The sequence below is a fragment of the Bos grunniens genome, chromosome 7 (genome assembly GCF_055505025.1).
Source record: "Bos grunniens cultivar Pamir isolate PY7600 chromosome 7, Bosgru_T2T1.0, whole genome shotgun sequence".
In the NCBI taxonomy this organism is placed as follows: Eukaryota; Metazoa; Chordata; class Mammalia; order Artiodactyla; family Bovidae; genus Bos; species Bos grunniens.
In genome coordinates this window covers 68,820,758-68,840,361 of record NC_141171.1, presented here as the reverse complement: position 1 = coordinate 68,840,361, position 19,604 = coordinate 68,820,758, and the positions used below count along the sequence as shown (strand labels likewise).

Below are 19,604 nucleotides of genomic sequence, written 5' to 3'. Positions count from 1 at the left end.
ATTTCCTCATGTTATAAGTTTTATAAATGGGGAGGCCAACCTAGTAAGCTTATATGACATAGCTCAGTTTGTATTAGAGCAAGGCTAAGAACTAGTTTCATGATTGGAGTAGAAAGGGCAGCTAAATGTGAGGATAAGGAACAGGCCTGGGATTTCCCTGGCAGTTCAGTGGTTAAGAATGTACACTTCAATGCAGGGGGCATGGGTTCGATCCCTGGTCAGGGAATTAAGATCCTACAAGTCACATGGCATGGCCAAAAGGAAAAAGAAAAAAGAATCAGGCCATTCATTCATGGTGGTATCTCCCAGCTCCTAGTCCAGTTCCTGACAAGTAGCAGATGCTTCATAAACATTGGTCACAGAACTCACCAGCTGACTGACTTGACTGAATGAATGTATGAGTGATATATTTCTACCTGTGTTCCCAGGGAACACTGTCCATTTCAGACCGAGGACTACTATTTCACTGAAGATAGTAGAGGGTTTACTCTATTTGCCAAGAGACACTTGACAGAGTAACAGTTTTCTTCCTCTGAGTATTGCTTCCTCTTCGTTGATGAGGACAGGGTAAATGTCAGTCTTCACAGGATGTGTGTGGTCTAGCATGAGAGAGAACTGGCATTTCCTTTGCTGTCATCATAGATGACAGTGTTAAGAGAGCAGTGATTGGTAGTCAAACACCTGCTGTGCTGGGCCAGCAGTCTGGAGAGTGGCCACTGCTCCTGTGACTTGGGAGGAGAGACAGTTCCAGGAAATACTCAGTTCGATTGGAGAATTGAAACGGCACCTAAACAGAGCCATTGTTTGACTTTCTTCTTCAGAATCCATGTTTTCACATCTTCTTTTTGACTATGTCCTGCTCATGCTGCTACTGCTTACAAGTAAGTCTGGATTTTTGCAGTTGGATAGTACAAGATAAAGATGCAAGGATGGTCATTGTAATAAGCAAAAGCTTGGAAGAAACCTAAATATCCACCAGCAGAAGGTGGGTAAAGAAATTGTGATATATCCATGATACAAATAGCAAAGCTGTTGAAACATAATAATATGAGATGTCTTTAAATCATAATGTTAATTGAAGAAAGCAAGGAGCACAAAAATGGATATATTGGACTTGTTTTTGTGTGTGTCACAGGGCAGTGGGAATACATGAATGCTTCTCTGGGAAAGGGAGCTGGGAAATGGAAAAGAGCAGGGTATGGGAGAGTTGTCATATGCTTTTTATACTGCTTTTATAATATGTGTGTATATTTTTATACTGCTTTTTAATATGCGTGTATATTAGTGTGTAGTTAATATAAATTTTAAACCTCAGAACAGCCATACATTAACTTCTTATTCAGCCAAGGGTTTTTATTCATTATGTGACTGGTCCTTGGTTAAAAAAAAAAGGAGAGAGAGTTTTGTGTTAGGATAACTGCCCTGAGTTTGTGAATAGATGACTAGCCTAAATGGGTGAGCTCTTTTCCTGGCTGACAGTGATTCACTGCTGATTATCTGTTTCCATCAGCAGTGCCCTTCAATGTTCACAGGACCAGGCCATGATTCTCTCCTTGGGCACTGGTTCTCAAACTGAGGTTCTAAGATGAGCCATATCCTGAGCGTGTCCTGGGAACTTGTTAGAAATATAATTCTTGGGCCCCACCCAAGAACTATTGAATGGGGAACTCTAGCAGTTGAGCTCAGCTCTCTCTGTTTGAACAAGGCTTTCTGGTGATTCTGGTGCCCCTTGAGTCTGAGAATCATTGCTATAGTGAACTGTTCTCCAAGCAGGACAGCAGCAGTGGTTTCCTCTTTATTCTGTAAAGCACTGCTTGCAGTTTTCTTGAAGTGGACCAACCTCTCTCAACTGCTTTCTTTCCCTCTTTATGCAGGTTCTTTGAAAGGGGCATATGTGTCTCAGGTGGGTCAGAATGCTGATCTGCCCTGCACCTACTCTCCAGCTACCACTGAGAATCTCGTGCCTGTGTGCTGGGGCAAGGGACCCTGCCCTGTGTTTGAATGTTACAGTTTGGTGCTCAGGACCAATGGAAGGAATGTGACCTATCAGACATCCAGCAGATACCTACTAAAGAGGGATTTGCACAAAGGAGACGTGACCTTAACCATAAAGAATGTGACTTTAGCTGACAGTGGGACCTATTGCTGCCGGATCCAATTCCCAGGTCTAATGAATGATCGAAAATCAAACCTGGAGTTGATCATCAAACCAGGTGAGTAGACTTTTGCATACCTTCTTTCTGAATGAGATTTGCCTGTGGATCATATTAAATACACTGACTGATCTCACCTTTGGTCTTCCCAATTACAGCCCTCCAGTTGGGACCCTAAGACCTAAAGTTTAACAGGTCCAACCATGTTTAATTCCCTCCATCTATTTTGAACCTCATGGCCATAGAATGAAGGAAAGTGCTAGATCAGTGGTCTGAGTACCTGACTGGTCATTGGAATCACCTGGGGAGCCTTTTGACTCCCACAGTTGCTTGGGCTCCAGCCCTGAACCAGGGAAATCAGCATTTCTGGAGGTGGATGGAGCCTGAGCATGGGAGTTTTACAAAGTCTACACCCAATGATTCTTCCCCATGTGCAGCCAAGATTGAGAACCACTGGATCTGCATGTGTGGGGAAGAGGGGGCACGTATGCTTTCATGTTTTAATGCTTATAGAGTGTGTACTTAGTGGTTGATGGAGCTAAGTTCAAATTTGACACTGCTTCTTACCAGCTATGTAATCTTGATCAAGTTATTTAAACTCTGTGACCTCTTCTTCTATAAAATATAATATTACCTACCCTAGAGGCCACTGGGAGTATTTTATGAGATGTTTTGTCAAATGCATTTACTATGGCTGTAAGTTTTATTGTTAACAATTAGACTGTGATAATAATGATGTAACACACCTCTGTCAGACATTCTGAGTGTCATATACTCTCAACGAAGGTGTTCAGGTAGGTTTGGAAGTTTAGCATGTGTTTCTCTTCTATTGTTGTGTTTACAGTTTTTTTTCTGTTGCCACTTTTCTGCTGTCAGAGAAGCCTCATCCTTACGTTGGTTTCTGACTTTAGCCAAGGTCACCCCAGCTTGGACTCCATGGAGGGACATCACTACAGCCTTTCCAAGGATGCTCACCACAAAGGGACCGGTCTCAGGTAATTACACATGGTGTATAGGAGGAAACCTTTAGTTGGTTTCAGAGTTCAGAAGATTTAGAATATGGGGAAAATATGAGAAAATAGTTTGAGTGGAGGCACGAATATTTCTGTGCACCCAAGATAGTGACAGGGGTAAGGAAGGGTTTGAGGGAAATTTATGCTGGGAAAAAAGAGCCCCAGGCTAGGATTCTGAATTAGTCATGAGTAGCCCTCTACCTGAGCCAAAGCCTTTCACTTCTCCTGATAGCAGCTTCCTCTTCTGTCTGAGGAATGAGTTCAGAGACTTGGATTTCACCACCCAATAATTCCTGACTCTTGAAAAAGATTTTTGATGAGCTTCTTATTTTGCCAAACAAGGGAAAAAAAGATTTCTACTATTGACATCCCCGTGTTTAAAAAAAAAAAAAGAGGATACTCTTATATAAGTTTAATGAAAAACTCATGTTTCCTTGTTATTTTCTGATTTACTCCTGTACTGATGATGTTTTGTCATGTATTGGCCCCAGTCCATGTTTGGGATAATTTGGATTAGGCTATTTCAAGAGTTCCTTCTAACTGGAATAAAGTCCATCATCTTCCTCAGATTCTGACCTCAGAAGGAGCAGCTAAAACCTTCAAGTATTTCAACAAGTATTTTCCACAGTGCTCTAGAAAGAAAATAAGGTTGACAGAGCAGACCTCAAGTCACATTGATCAGGGAGGAGTTCTGGTCTCTCTAAACTCTCCAAAGCATAGTCTTTGATTCAGTAAAATGAGGTGGTTGTTGTTTAGTTGCTAAGTCATGTTTGCCTCTTTTGTGACCACATGGACTGTAGCCCATCAAGCTCCTATCCATGAGATTTCCCAAGCAAGAATACTAGAGTGGGCTGCCATTTCCTTCTCCAGGGGATCTTCCAGACCCAGGAATTGAACTCACGTATTCTGAATTGGCAGGTGGATTCTTTACCACTGAGCAGCCAGGAAAGCCCTAAAATTTAATAATAGGTAAATTCCAATCCTAATCTATTAAATCTCTCAGATTTAAATAAGGAAGTGTGTCTAAAGTGCTTAGCCCAGAGTCTGATCATGGTACATACTCAGTACATGTTAGTTATTGTCATTTTCAGTAAGATCTAGAGGCAGAATGAGGTTGCAGTTAAGTATTTGTTCAGTGATGGGCTTCCCAAGGTGACTCTGTGGGTAAAGAACCTGACTGAAATGCAGGAGACACAAGAGATGAATGTTCAATCCCTGAGTCAGAAAGATCCCCTGGAAAAGGACATGGCAACCCGCTTCAGTATTCTTGCCTGGAGAATCCCATGGACATAGGAGCCTGGCAGGCTATGGTCCATAAGGTTGCAAAGAGTTGGACATGACTGAAACAAGTGAGCACAGCACAGTGCTTCAGTGATAGGCAGAATGGGTTCTAATGTCAGCTTTTTGTGTTAGTTTTATAAACTCAGTTTTGTTGCTCAAACTCTGTGAGGCTCAATTTCCTTACCTCTATAATGAGGCTAATTTCCAGTGCCTGTGTCATAAGACTATTGTAAAGATTGATGTGATGACATATGTAAAGCACTAAGCATAATGCATAATGCCCTGCCCAGACAAAGCACTCAAATATTAGTTATTTTAAATATTAATGTCAGTTCTCTAGAGGTTGAATCTTTTTGTTGGTTCTTTAGTCACTGGGTACCAAGATCTCTCATGCAATTAGTAAGGAAGTTAAATATGGTGAAAACAGATGATCACCCACATAGTGAGCTAATCAAATCATACCAAGTGTTTATCATATGTCATTGTTATATTTTAAAGAATTCCACGACTGTAGACCTTGAAGGGAATGGTGGGAGTCCCACTTACCCATCATGGGTTTCAGTGCTCTTTACAATGTCACGCCCCAGTGGACATTTGCTGTGTGACCACACACCTTCCCAGATAGAGAAATAGCTTCCTCACAAGGCAGTGCACGTTTTTTGAGGTGTCTGTACCATAACCAGAAGTGGCCTTCACTTCAGGTTTTACTTGTTTGTTCCTTCCCTTTAGGGCAACAGAATGGGGCCATCTTTTGTACCTGGGAATATAGGGAGAGTGCCTATAATCTCTGAGCTTTTCAAAGGCCTGAGAAAATACTTAAACAAAAAAAGGCAATGGCTCCAAACTACGGAAATAAAAGGAAAAGTTGAAATTAACTAGTATTTAATTAGTTAATTAATTAGTATTTAATGGTATGACTATAATACGTAACATTATACCAGTTAATTACCTGCAAGTCAGCTTGTGTGTAGTTGTACACACCGTTTCTTTAACGTGGAATGTGGGTACATATGCTTGCTATGAAGTGGAGAGGAGCCTTTACAAGTAAGAGTTCCAAGGGTCTTTGAGGTTCCTAAACCAACTTTGAACATCGGACAAATGAAATCTCTCTTCCACCTGAAAAAAGCAGAACTGGATCATGGATGAATCCTTAGCTCTGGAAGTAGACTTGATTTGAATCTTGGGTTCTCCAGTTAATAGCTATGTGATCTTGGACAAAATACCTCTCTGAGACTTCTTCATTTGAAAAATGGGAAAATAATAGTACTTTGCACACAGTGACTGCAGCCATGGAATTAAAAGATGCTTGGTTCTTCAAAGAAAAGCAATGGCAGCTCTAGACAGTGTATTAAAAAGCAGAGACATCACTTTGCTGACAAAGGTCCGTGTGGTCAAAATGGTTTTTCCAGTAGTCATGTATGGATGTGAGAGTTGGACCATGCAGAAGGCTGAGCGCTGAAGAACTGATACTTTCGAACTGTAGTGTTGGAGAAGACTCTTGAGAGTCCTTTGGACAGCAAGGAAATCAAACCAGTCAATCCTAAAGGAAATCAACCCTGCATATTCATTGGAAAGACTGGTGCTGAAGCTGAAGCTCCAATACTTTGGCCACCTGAAGTGAAGAGCTGATTCATTGGAAAGACCTTGATGTTAGAAAATTTTGAGGACAAGAGAAGGGGTTACAGAGGATGAGATAGTTGGATGGCATCACTTACTCAATGGACATGAGTTTGAGCAATCTCACAGAGATAGTAAAGGACAGGGAAGCCTGACATGCTGTAGTTCATGGGGTTGCAAGTCAGACATGACTTAGCGACTGAACAAGAACAACGCGCTGGTGAAGATGAAAAGATATTGTGCATGTAGAGTACTAAGCACTGTGTCAGGCACATAAAACATGCTAGATGGTAAATATTAAGTTTGTATACTTTTAATATCATCAACCTGCTCCGCCAGTCTTGGGTCCTCTAGGAAACACACTGTAACTTCCTCCATCTGTCCCACCCATCTTGGTTGACGTCAATCTATGTGAAAATAAGCTGTGATAACCCAATAGGGCTTTAGTTGATTGATCATTTTCACTGTAAGATGAAGTTAAAAAAAAAAGTTAGAAGTCAGACAGTCTTATCATTTAAGCCAAGAAAAGTAATTGTATGGAAGCAGAAACTAGATTTACACTAGAAAATATTGTATGTGTAGTTTACTTAGTAGTTCCACCAGTGTGGTTTTAAAATTCCTTTTCGTAAAGGAGCAAAGGTAAATGGGAGATAACGTCTTTCCTTTTCTTAAAAAAAAAACAAAACTTTAGGCTGAGAATATGCTTTTGTAGTATTAAAATCAGAGTCTGTATGCCAGGAGTTTAGCATTAAAAGGCTTAGACTTTGAAGCTACCAGAAAGTGACCATGGCATTTAGGAAGTTTCATAGCCTCTGACTCAACCAGAAAAATGAGTTTGCATCCTTACTCTTCCCAAGGCTGACAATTTATTGGTTTTTAAAATGCATTGTTTATGAGATAAGGGCCTGCACCCATCTTGTTCACTGTTCTGTCCTCTGTGCCTGGCATAGAGTGGGGATGTAATATATGTTCATTGAATGGATAGGCAGATAAATAAATGAATACCTAAAAAGGAAAGAAAGTGATCTGGGATCTGGGCAACATGATGAGCTTAGTAATCACAGTGCTGAGGTGAGCATTGTTGGAGGCAGCATAGTTAAGTGTGTACTTAAGGCCACGCAGATCTAAATTGGAAGGCCATTTCTGTTATTCGCTAAGCTGTATGACCTTGGGTAAGTCATTTAGCTTCCTAATTCTCAGCTTCTTCATCTGTGCAATGGGACAGATACTCCCTACTGTAAGATAGTTGTTTTGAGTGTTAAATGAGATATACTTCCTTGAAGAATTTAACACAATGCCTATTCATAGTAAATTATAGTTACAGTTATTATTATTTTCATTTTTTAGGGAACAAAATACTCTCTCTTAATGTTAAATGGTTTTGAGAAAATCAACTTTCGTTACCTTTCAGAGTCTAATCATGCCACATCTTTATCCATTCATTTGTTGATGGACATCTATACAATGGAATATTACTTAGTTATAAAAATGAAATAATGCCATTTGCAGCAACATGGGTGGACTTTGAGATTATCATACTAAGTGAAGTGAGCCAGACAGAGAAAGGCAAATGTCGTATCATATTGCATATATACATATGAATTTACTTACAAAACAGAAATAGACTCATAGACATAGGAAACAAATTGATGGCTACCAAAAGGGAAAAGGGTGAAGGAGGGATAAATTAGCAGTTCGGGATTAACATAGACGAGGCATCCCAGTTGGCCCTGGTGGTAAAGAATCCACCTGCTAATGCATGAGATGCAAGAGATGGGGTCCAACCCCTGGATCAGGAAGATACCCTGGAGTAAGAAATGACAACCCACTCTGGTATTCTTGCCTGGAAAAGTTCCATGAACAGAGAAGCCTGGCAGGCTACAGTCCATGGGGTCTCAAAGAGTTGAACATGACTGAGCGACTGAGCACACAGATATATACAATAGATAACCAACAAAGATCTACTGTATAGCACAGGGAACTATACTCAGTAAGTTGTAATAACCTGTAAGGGAAAAGAATCTGAAAAAGACTATATATATTCTGAATCACTTTACTGTATACCTGAAACTAACACAACATTGTAAATCAACTATACGTCAATTAAAAAATGAACAAAATAAATATTGAAGAGCAGTCATGTGATCTAAAAAAAGTCTAATTATAATGCCTGCTTGTGTATCATCAATGCTGTTAGAATTTTGCAGACCGTTTTAGGTCCTATGGACACAACAAACTACATATTCAAATATGTCTTCCCAGAAGAAGTCTCCATTTCATAGAACATAGGTAGTTCGGTTTGTTATCTGGGTGAAAAAACATCATCCTAGAGTTGATTTGTAAGTGTTCAATAAATTCCGTTGATTTCTCAGTTAATTATTGTGAAGAGTATGAAGTAGAATTAATTTCAAGTAGAATTATAGGCAGCTTAAAAAAAAAAAAAACAAACCTCATATAAAGAGCATTCCTAACTGTTTTGGCTATTTTTCTTCTTTGTGGTAGAGACACGAACACTGAAGACCCTCCATGATAAAAATCAGACAGTAAGTAACTGTGTGTGTGAACTCAGCTCGTGCTCAACTCAAAGAAAAAAAAGTATGGCTTTAGACTTCCTTCCTGTCCACTCTTTCCTTGGGGAAAAATACCTAATCTCCCTTGTCTTTGGGTTCCTTGACTATAACATGTTGCTGATGACAATTGTAATTGCAGAGGCCTGTTGTAAGGATGGAGTGAGATGATGCATATAAAAGTGCCTGGCACATAGTAGGTGTGCCAAAAGGAAGACTCACTAGCATTTTGTTCTTATCATGAAATTTCACAACTGTATACCACTGTGGAGGGTTCAGACACCCTGCATCTCCTGAGAGTAGTGTTTTTCCTTGTTAACATTTCTATCCTAGTGAGAAAGATTGTTTGTTTGTTTAAATTTATTTATTTATGACAAGACATCAGTCAGGAATATTCTAAGGTAAGAACTTACGTATCTAACCAAAAACAAAGCTGTATTTCAATCAACCACCATTTTAATATCTCCCACCTTCTCAGAATGCAAGGGAAAACCACTAGAAAACAATCTGATAGCAGTGACTGGGAAATTGTTTGAGGACATACCCGGGAGTCTGCATTCATTTGACACAGTCTGACTCACTCTCAAGTATTTTGTGTTTGTCCTGCGGTCTTTGCAATCCAGGACTGCCTTTTAAATACCTCTTTGTGCCACACTGCTCAGGGCGCATTTGCACAGTGCACTTGCAGTAAATGTGTGTTGAATAAATGGAGAACTTAATTGCTTAATGTTGTTTTAAAAGTGTTCACTGTTGCTCTTTTTAAAGGGGGAACATGAACTGAAAGTTTAGAAGCAGGATGCAGAGCAATAGCAATAAAAGCTATCGCTGATTGAACATTTATCCTGTACCAGGCTCTGTGCCAAGTTTTCTGGTTTTTGTCACTTGATTTTCCTGATAACTTTACAAGATGACTCTGCTGTTTGGTGACAGAACTGGGATTTGAACCCAAGACTGTCAGGCTGCAAATTCCTAGCTTTTAAATCACTATCTTTCTGTGGAAATTGGGGTTTCATGGTACAACACCAAATTTAGACCTCTCTGAAACTCCCTGGAAACATGAGGGAATCTTATATAAATAGGGTTCCACTTTAATGTTCATTTTTGTTGGGGAAATTGGGAGTCCATTTAATAAGGCTACTTCTCCACCCACAGCACAGACAAGCATATCTTATTCTCTTTCTAAGTCAAAACTTGAGCTAATCTCTTTATTTGGGTGGTTTGAAGCTTGTCTAGAAGGGGATAGATTGTGAGTCACTTCAGGGTCCCTGCTTTCCTGGGATACTGTGAAAGGGCTGTTCTGATGCATAAGTCGTGAGATTACCTGGGCAGACAATGGGTTTCTGGCCATTTGCTGTAATTCTGTTTGCGTTTCCATAGGAAATATCCACACTGGCTACTGAGTTACAAGACATGGGTGCCACCACCAGAACAGGCCTCTACATAGGAGCAGGAGTCTTTGCTGGGCTGGCTCTGATTCTTATCTCTGGTGGTCTAATTCTCAAATGTAAGTCATCTGATGGTGCTTCTCTCTCCCTCTGATAAGGAACTGTTAATATAGGAACCAACCCAAACCTAGACATTATAATTATTAGGTTATATTGATTAGAATCAATACTCTTCAGTCCTTTCAAATCACAGGATTAATAATAGCTTGTTTTTATTCAGTGCTTACCGTGTAACAAGCATGTTTTTATATTTATCATCATCACCATCTTATAAGGTAGGTAGTACTGTTATCCCCATTTTTTTACAGCAGAGGAGAGTAACACTTAGAGACAGTAAACTTTCAAGGTTTTCTCAAGGTTTCAGAATCGGTAAGTGGCAAAGCTGGAATTCAGATTCAGGCAGGTTGATTCTAGTACCTATTTTCTTATTTTGTAAAGAGCATAAATATTTTAAATTCATGAATTAGCAATCACTTCCTTCTATGCATTTTCTATCTTATGTATCTCTTACGTGTGGTTCTTTAAAGAGGGGCAGCAGGTTCCTTTAACATTGGGTCATGGTCAAGGTTGCAGCATTTGTAATTTTCCTCCATTGTGGCACTCAGCAAACTTTTTACTTCTAAGTTGATTATGTTTATTTTTAAAAAATAAGTATAATTTATATGTGATACACTGTCTATGTAAAATGTGTCCAACTTAATGAATTTTTGTAGATGATTTCACTCAGGAAACCATCACCACAATCAATGACCAAACACTTCCATCACTCTGAAAGCCTCACATACTTTAATAATTGTGATATATTCTCTTCTTTTGGGGCAGAGGCCAAGGCCTTATACCTCTATTATTTTAGTAGCCTTTCTTACTCATCTGTAAACATAGACTGTGTGTAGCATTACAAACCATTCCGAAATTTCCCAGGACTGAAGCGGGGTAGGGGGTCTGAATATGTGGGTTTTCTGTGCTAAAACTGGGACAGTCCAGGGAAAACTGGGATGAGCTGCTCATCCTGTGTGGCTTAAAGCTTCCAAGTGCTTTATGTGCATTAAGTCCTCATAATTACCCTGTTGAGAAAAGTACTAATATTGTTCTCATTTACCAGTTGGAGAGCCATTGTGTTGAAAGGTTAAGTAACTTTTAGTCCAACATGACACTGTTAATTGATAGAGGATTTGAAACCTGGGCTATGCTGCTTACCTTTTTGTTATTCTGCCATTAATGGTAAATGAATTGTTCAGAGGAAGAAGCTACTCACTCCCACTTACCCGAGTTTATGGAGAGGTAGCAGTGGAGTTTGGGAATTGACCACATGAATATGGAATCTACAGGCTGATAAGGAGTAATGATAACACCCACTTTTTGTGTTCTGCCAAGGCCTGGATATTGGGGACTGTTATGGTTTGGGTAAAAGGGTATGGAAAGAGATTGATGAAGAGTGGGAGAAGTCGTGTTTTGTACACACATATGATAACTGCCAAAATGGTATGGGGAGGGAGGTGGGAGGGGGGTTCAGGATGGGGAACACGTGTATACCCATGGCGGATTCATGTTGATATATGGCAAAACCAATACAATATTGTAGAGTAATTAGCCTCCAATTAAAATAAATAAATTTATATTTAAAAAATGACTACGTAGAAGAATAGATGGGAAAGTTGTGTACAATTTGCAGTCTTTTCCCTAGAAGCTGCTAGCGAAAATCACACAACGAGGGTAACAGGTTTTTAATCATGACATCAAAGCCATAAATTGGCACTCAGAAATGTGCAGCAATCTTGTTTCTTCCTAGTGCAGTGTCTGAGATGAGCATCACATATTTCACTGCTTCTCAAACCTCCCTCCCTTCTCACTGCACTAATGAAGTATTAAAAGCCTGTTTCAACTACTTTGGCATAGCCATGACTTCCTTCTTCCTTTGATTGCTTTCTCCAAAATCATCTCTTTCTCCATTCCTATTTATGCTTTTTTTATTAGTGTAAAAATAAGATCTAGTTCACACATTTCTCTCCCGCCACTCCCATTTCTCTCCTCTCCTTCACAGGCATATTTCAGATGAGTTATTCCTACATTTCATTCCTCTGTACTCTTCAAACACCCCCAGCCCCATTTAGCTTCTACACCTGAATTGCCATGGAAGTAGTTTTAGTTCAAGCTCAGTGATCTCCATTTTGATAAACCCAGTAGATACCTCTGTCTTCATTGCAATACATCCATCTTTCAGTAATATTCAACTGTTGACCCTCACTCATTCCAAAAAAGTCTTCCTTCTCTTGACTTCTGAAAGACCACTCTCACTTTGGCCACTCCTTTTCAGTCATTTTTATAATTTTCTCTCCTTCAGCATGATCTTTAGGTGTTGAGATTCCCCAGAGCTGGTGTTTTTCCTCTCTCCATACCCTCTGGATGATGATAACCTATATTTCCATAGACTTAAATGTCATCCTTAGTTTCTGTCTTCAGCCCTCAAGGGTGTTGGTACTGACTGTCCAGCTGTTCAGGTGTTATCTCTACTTATTTGTCTCCCACCTTACCGTGTCCAAAAAGGAGCTCTGGAGTCTATATTCCACCTTTTTAAAACCCTACCCCACCTTGCTGGGTCTTCATCATAGTGTTTCCCTACCATCCAAGTGGTTGCCTGAGCTAGAAGCCCTCCTTGAATTCTCTCCTTCTTCACTCCTAACACACAATCCCAAATACACACAATCCAGTTTCACTTCTTGCACTTTCCCCAAAACATATCTAAAATCCATTCATGATTCTGTGCCTCTCTGTCACTACCTTACTCTGAGGCAGTTCATGCCTTACCTGATCTTTTTTTCATACCTCCTTTTAGTTCATTCTCCTCATAGCAACCAAAGTGATTTTCTTGAAACCCAGTTATATCATTTTTCTGGCCGTCAATTATTTCTTATATCTTAGGATAAAACCCAAGCTCCTGATTATGGCTTCAAGGGTCCTATAGTATCTAGCCCAGCATCCATTTCAGACCTTATCTTGTACCACTCTTTTATTCCAGTCATGCTTTCAGTTTCAGGCACTTATCACCATCTTTACCAGGGCTTTACTCAATCCAGAATGCTCACCCTGGTTCTTCATTTGGCTGACTCATTCTCTTCTTTCAGAACTGAGCTTAAAGATCATCTTAGTGGTATGTATCTGTTCATTCCATACTCCTAATTAATCTCTGCTCCTCTCTACCCTTTGGCAACCATAAGTTTGTTTTCTATGTCTGTGAGTCTGTTTCTGTTTTGTAAATAAAGCTATTTAATGTTTTTAGCTTTCACATATAAATGATACCATATTTGTTTTTCTCTGTCTTATTTCACTCAGTATGATAATCTCTAGGTTAATCCATTTTGCTGCAGTACTTTTCTTTCTGTCACATCAAGTTTGAAATTGTTTTATTTTTTCTATTTCTTATTTTTTTTTCTTAAATGTCTCCCCACTGGAAGACAAGCCTAATGATGTCAGGGCTCATAATTCATTTTTGTGTCCCTGGTGCTTTAGCATACTACCAGATATGTAGTAGGCACTCCCTATATTTGTTAAATATGAAAATACATCTTTATTACTTTCTACCACAGTTTATGTAATATACCAAGACACACATCAGTGGTTTGATGTAATTCAATCTTAACCGGTAGACCAGATTTCCCTAAACAATCTTTGCCTCCCGTTAGCGTGTTTTGTTTTTTATCTCATTTATTTTATTAAATCATTTTAAGTGGACTTTCGTTTGCCTTTCTACTTAGGGTATTCTGATAGAAAAGAGAAGATACAAAATTCAAGGTAAGAATCATGAGTAGGGTAGGAGAAGGTGGGGATCTTGAGTGAGCCGTCAGCTGATTGAGCACCTACTCCATCCAGGCTCTAGGTGGCCGCTGGTTACAGAAGTGAACGAGAAGCTCAGCGTCTACTCTCAGAGCTTTTCATAACTCAGCCTGGTTCTTCTGAACTCTGATTGCCTGTTAGAATCACCTAGGGTACTTAAACATATTTGTCTATCCCAGAGCAAATACTTTAGAATCTTTGGGGATGAGGTCTCAGCATAGTCAAAAAGTGAAAGAGTTAGTTGCTCAGTTGTGTCCGACTCTTTGTGACCCCGTGAACTGTAGCCCGCCAGGCTCCTCTGTCCATGGAATTCTCCAGGAAGGAATACTGGAGTGGGTGGCAATTCCTTTCTCCAGTGGATCTTCCCTACTCAGGGATCAAACTCGGGTCTCTTGCATTGCAGGTGGATTCTTTACTATCTGAGCCACCAGGGAAGCCCTTATTGTTCTAAAAACTTTCTAGGTAATTGTAATATACAAACAGAGTTGAAAACTGCTTGTCTGTCCTATTGCAGAATTAGTCTCCATTCCTAATTACACTACACACACACAAAGCTTATATAACTTTTACTGGGTTTCTGTGACATTTGGGACATGGGCAGAATGAAATATATTTTAAGAAAAAAATGATTCTGTCCACTGAATACTATCTGAACCACTAATAATTTTAGACTAAGTCTAGGTGGTGTTAGTGGTGAAGAACCTGCCTGCCAGTGCAGGAGACATAAGAGATGCAGGTTCACTCCGTGGGTCGGGAAGATCCCTTAGAAGAGGGCATGGCAACCCACTCTTGCCTGGAGAATCCCATGGACAGAGGAGCCTGGAAGGCTACAGTCCCTAGGATCATAAAGAGTTGGATACAACTGAAGTGACTTAGCATTCACACACACTAGATGGTATAGTTAGTTATGAAGACAAAATAGTCTGCAGTAAAAAAAGACCAAATAAAACATTTAATCATCATGGCTCTATATGATATATAAGCAGCATTTATTAGAGCTGAAACCTGAAATGTTGTAATATCAATAGGTAATATTTACATTTATCTGTACTACTGCTGCTCCTGCTGCTGCCAAGTCACTTCAGTCGTGTCCAACTCTGTGCGACCCCATAGATGGCAGCCCAGCAGGCTCCGCCATCCCTGAGATTCTTTATGAAATTATTGGGTTAATGTTTTATCTCTACCTATAAATGTAAACTCCGTAGAAAATTAGAAAGTTATCAGCCACATTAATAACTGTATCCCCTAGTGCACACCTGAATCTTAGTACACACTTCATAAATATTTGAGGATTGCATGGATAAATGTTCCTTACAGCAGCCCTGTGAGAGAAGAGTACTTATTCCTATTGTATAGATGAGGACCCTAACACCCTGAGTTTACTAATATACAGCCTCCAGGAGCTTTTTGTGTTTTGTTCACTGTAGTGTCTCTTGATGCATGGGCTCAGTGTGTAACACACTAAATAGTTCTTTAATGAATAAATGGAAAAGGCAAATCCAACTTAGCCTAGATCTTACGGATGGTAAGCAACAGAGGTAGAATTCAAACTCAAGTCTCACTGGATCCATAACACATTCCTTTTACTTTTCGGAATTGTTTAAACCCACATAATAATTGAAATAACAGTGCAATTTGAGCATGTTATTTGATATTTTGTCACATTTACTTTGTTTCTCTCTTTACATATACAATTTTGTTTTTTTTCTGAACCATTTGTACAGGTGTTTCAGACATCTTGACACTTCACATAAACACTTTAGTCTGCACTTCCTCAGAATAAGTATATTCTCTTAGATAACACAATTCCACTTTTATACCTAAGAAATTCCAGATTAATTTGAATTTGTACAGAGTATTCCCCAGATTATTTCATTGCTATTTTATGTTTTCCCTTCCTAGTCAGGACCTGATCAAGGATCATATACTTCCTTGGTTGCTAACTCTTCAGCAAAGCCCATTCTCTCAATACTATTACACGTTGTCCAGAAAGTGCTTAACTCAACTACAATGCTTTATTTCCACAGCCTCATCACTTTGGCCAACCTTTCTCCTTCAGGGTTGGCAAATACAGCAGCAGAGGGGATGCACCCAGTGGAAAACATCTATATCATTGAGGAAAACATATATGAAGTGGAGGATCCATATGAGTGTTACTGCTCCGTCAACAGTGGGCATCAATCCTAACAACCTCTGGGCTGCTGTCACCTTTCAACGTCACCAGATTCAACCACTTCATCTAGGGGCTTGGTGTTGTCTTCTTTGAAAACATGAGATGGCTCAGCTGACTGATTTGAGAAATTCTGCCCTTGGCCACCGAGCAGAGTTTTTCCATATTTTAAAGATAACTAGCTCACTCGAGGATTGAGCTGGGACCTGTGTGGTAATACACAGGCACTACATTGCCTCTGTGTTCCATCCACCCAACTCAGAGACTGCTAATTGGGACATTAGAGCTCCATTGGGCTTTTATAGAGAGTAAGAATTCTTGATATGGGATCTCTGGAATTCTAGATATTCGATTACATGGTGTGTCCATGAAACTCCTGAAAATACAGGGGAAATTATGTGCTGAGATATATGTGTGTCTTTTTCAATACAGGAAGTCTAAAGGGTCACTGATTCTCAAAGAGCTCTGTGATCCATAGAAGGGGTTAGGAAACTACTGGAGTAGGACTAGATGGTCTTGATTCCCTCAAAGCCTCAAGGTTTATACTTCTTTGAATGTTGACTCTGCAACAGTAAGTGCCAATGCACAGCTCTCCTTGGCCTCAGTTAAGAAGATGGGCCAGCAAGGCCTGTGGTGTGGCAGATGCTCCTGGAGAAAAAGGAAGTACGCTCAGTGTGTATTGACCAGTTTTGCTTGGAGGGTACTCAAAGGGGAAGATCTCTAACCGACTTCTCCATTCATGGAGAGAAATGGAGCAGTGTTTTTCATAAAAGAAGAAGCAGGACTGGGACACAAATTCTGTTCCCTGGTGGAAAGTAGGTGAGGGTCTCTAGCCATCTTTATTTGTCAGAGTCAGATCCCTTCATGCTTCGACAATGGTCCTTAAGTTTCAGTGCCAAGATGGTGGAGAGTAGGTCCATCTTGCTTGTTTTTTCCTCCTCAGTTATGGCTCAACTCTGACACATAATAGAGATTTACTTAATATCTTTGGAGTGAAAAAATTAAACAAGCAGAAAGGCAAATTTCTGGAAAAACTTTTCCATTGGAGAATTCAGATAGAGCTCTGTACCTTCACTTGTGGGGAACTAAAAAATACTCTTAATCCTCTGTTTCTGGTCTTGTCCAGCTCTTATTTTCTTAGCATCTTCTTCCAGCTCAGGCCCTGGAAGTCTATTACTCTCCTGTTTTCTTTCTCTTTTCTGCTGGATGAATCAACAGTAGAGACCTGCCTGAAAACGGCCTTCTCCAGGTGATGACTAAAGTGCTACTGTGTTGCATGCAGGAGATGTTGGTCACCAAGGATGCAGGCAGCCTGTTTGTTACAGTGTTCAGGCTGCATCTAGATAGGATTGGGAAGCATTGGTTTTCTACTGGAGATTTGAAAGGGAGATCATTTTGCAAAGTTCAAGGCAGTGGCTTTTAAACAAGCTGAATAATTAATCTTAAGTGTTTTTAGTTTATGAAATTCTAGAGGGAAGAGATTTCAGAACACATTTAAACCAGGTCAATGATTGTCCCACAAAAGGGATTCTTATCCTAAAAAAATCTTTAAACAAGGATATATATATATAAGAACAACTCTTGCAACAGTATTTGTGAGACACTTTTTCCATGAATTGGGGAATAGATGGTTATTATGGTATTGCCAACACACTGGAACAGTTAAAAAAAAATTAGGTGGTTTCATCATTGAGTTGTTTTGCTAGTTCAACAGATACTAAGTGCTTACCTTGTGCCAGGGACTCTGGTGCTGGGATCACAGGGACCGAATAGACACATCCCTGACCCCATGGAACTTCTGACTGATCTGACAGGAAGGAGGATCTCATTCATTCATTCAGTGAACATTTTTTGGCACCTAGTTTGTGCCAGACAGTGATTTAGTTCCTAGAAATATAGTAGTGAAGGAAACAGACAAAATCCCTAGTTTCACAGAGCTGTGTTACTTGTCAAAGGAGAAATCTATATTGCTAATAAAAAGAAAAAGATTCTAAAATAGTATAGTTAATACTATTTTTTTCTTTTACTGTAAAATATTCCAGAAGCATATTCCAAAGTTAATATGGTTATTCCACAGGAGCAAATAGTCAAGAGTTTCACTTTTTCCTTTTATGTGCTTCTATAACTGTTTGAATCATTTTCTCCATTTTTTTGTAATAAAGAAATTGATTTAAGTATGATCACAACGTTTCCCTGTCCACCCTCCTCCTCACAGAAAGAAATGAAGACTTTGGATAAGCTCAGGTCACAGCCAGCGTAGTGTGTAGCATCACTCTGGACGTGTCAAGAGTGGTTCCAGCAGGGATTGGGACCCTGGTTTTCAGGGTAGGATCAACTCTGTATCAGTGATTTGTAATGAAGAAGATGGTAGAAAGATAACAAACTATCAAGGAACCCCCAAAGGGTCTGGGTGATGACAAGTGGTTACTTAATTAAAAACAACATAGGAAGAGTGAATGTGTTGTTTTTCTCTTAGAAGTGCCTTAGAAATTTTTCTCCTAGATCTCTGCCATAGACACCCACAGGGCCCGAAGAAGCTCCTTGATCTTTTCAGACTGAAAATTTAAGATCTTGCCATGTTTTATCTGCCTATCACTTTTAGTGTTAGAATCCCAAGGCAGAAATTCCAAGTGGTTTGACTTGTCATTCATTTATTTGGGAACATCCCCTTATGCTTATTTCCATTTAAATTTAATTTTCACATAAGTTTGAATTGTTTTTTAACTGAATACAAATTAATTTTGTCCCCATATTTCTACTGAGAAAGTCTTTCCAGAGGTAAGTAGAGATGCCCTAGATCTGTAATTTTAAAGATTTTCGTCATTCTTTTCTGGAACTCAGCTGGAAAGGGGAAAAGGAGAGAGGCAGCTGGGACACTTGGTTGGAGAGTTCTCAAGCTTAAGGGGAGCTCAGATTTTAACCAGTTTTCAGTGGAAAAGCTGTGCAGTAGAGAATGCATCAGAAATGTGACTTTCAAGATTCTAGATCCTCTACATCTTTTTTTCAGTTGTATTGCCTGTAATTATAAAGGTCACTCATTTACATAGTAGCAGTTTTCTTTGGTAATTCTTAGTCAAGCTCCTTCTGCTTATGGTGTGACTCTTTTTCCAGAGAAAGTAATGATGTTTTAAAAAATTGTTTAAGCTATGCAAGTGTGGTTGTGGTGGTAGAATGTTTAAATACCCACATTATTTTTAATGTAATTGTTTTGTGGGTGGGTCACCTTTGGAAAGTATTTTGTTGCAGGTTTATAGTCTATACTTAATAACATGCCTTATGACAATCTGACATGTTGTCCTTTGTAATTTCTACATTTCATGCCTTTTAAACCTACTTCATGTAAAATGAAAGTATTTTACACTCCAATGCAGTGTTTAAAATTATCTTCATTTGGCCAGTTCTGAAATAGCCATGTATCTATATATCTATATCAAATCTGTTTTAAATTTTGTTATCCAGTTTTACCTGCCATTCCTACTCATTTGCATGCTGAGTTTAGTTCTTATTCTGGAAACCTTTAAGTAAAT

General features: G+C 39.4%; 1 protein-coding gene across 16 annotated transcripts in view; it reads left to right on the top strand.

Annotated features, from left to right (window-relative positions):
- LOC147369771 (hepatitis A virus cellular receptor 2-like) overlaps positions 1–19,365 on the top strand; it is a 49,691-nt gene extending 30,326 nt beyond the window's left edge. The window contains exons 2-9 of one of the 16 annotated variants that reach the window (XM_086413737.1): positions 822–881; positions 1,875–2,213; positions 3,065–3,148; positions 8,567–8,607; positions 10,009–10,135; positions 13,105–13,224; positions 13,829–13,865; positions 15,935–19,365. In XM_086413737.1, the coding sequence (XP_086269863.1) occupies positions 827–881; positions 1,875–2,213; positions 3,065–3,148; positions 8,567–8,607; positions 10,009–10,135; positions 13,105–13,224; positions 13,829–13,865; positions 15,935–16,094 (963 nt within the window). In that variant the 5' untranslated portion in view covers positions 822–826 and the 3' untranslated portion in view covers positions 16,095–19,365. Of the gene's footprint in view, positions 1–664; positions 986–1,874; positions 2,214–2,997; positions 3,149–8,566; positions 8,729–10,008; positions 10,136–13,104; positions 13,225–13,828; positions 13,866–15,934 lie in introns of those variants that run through there. The other 15 variants (XM_086413736.1, XM_086413739.1, XM_086413746.1 and 12 more) reach the window with 15 other exon arrangements.
- Positions 19,366–19,604: the final 239 nt, after the last annotated feature.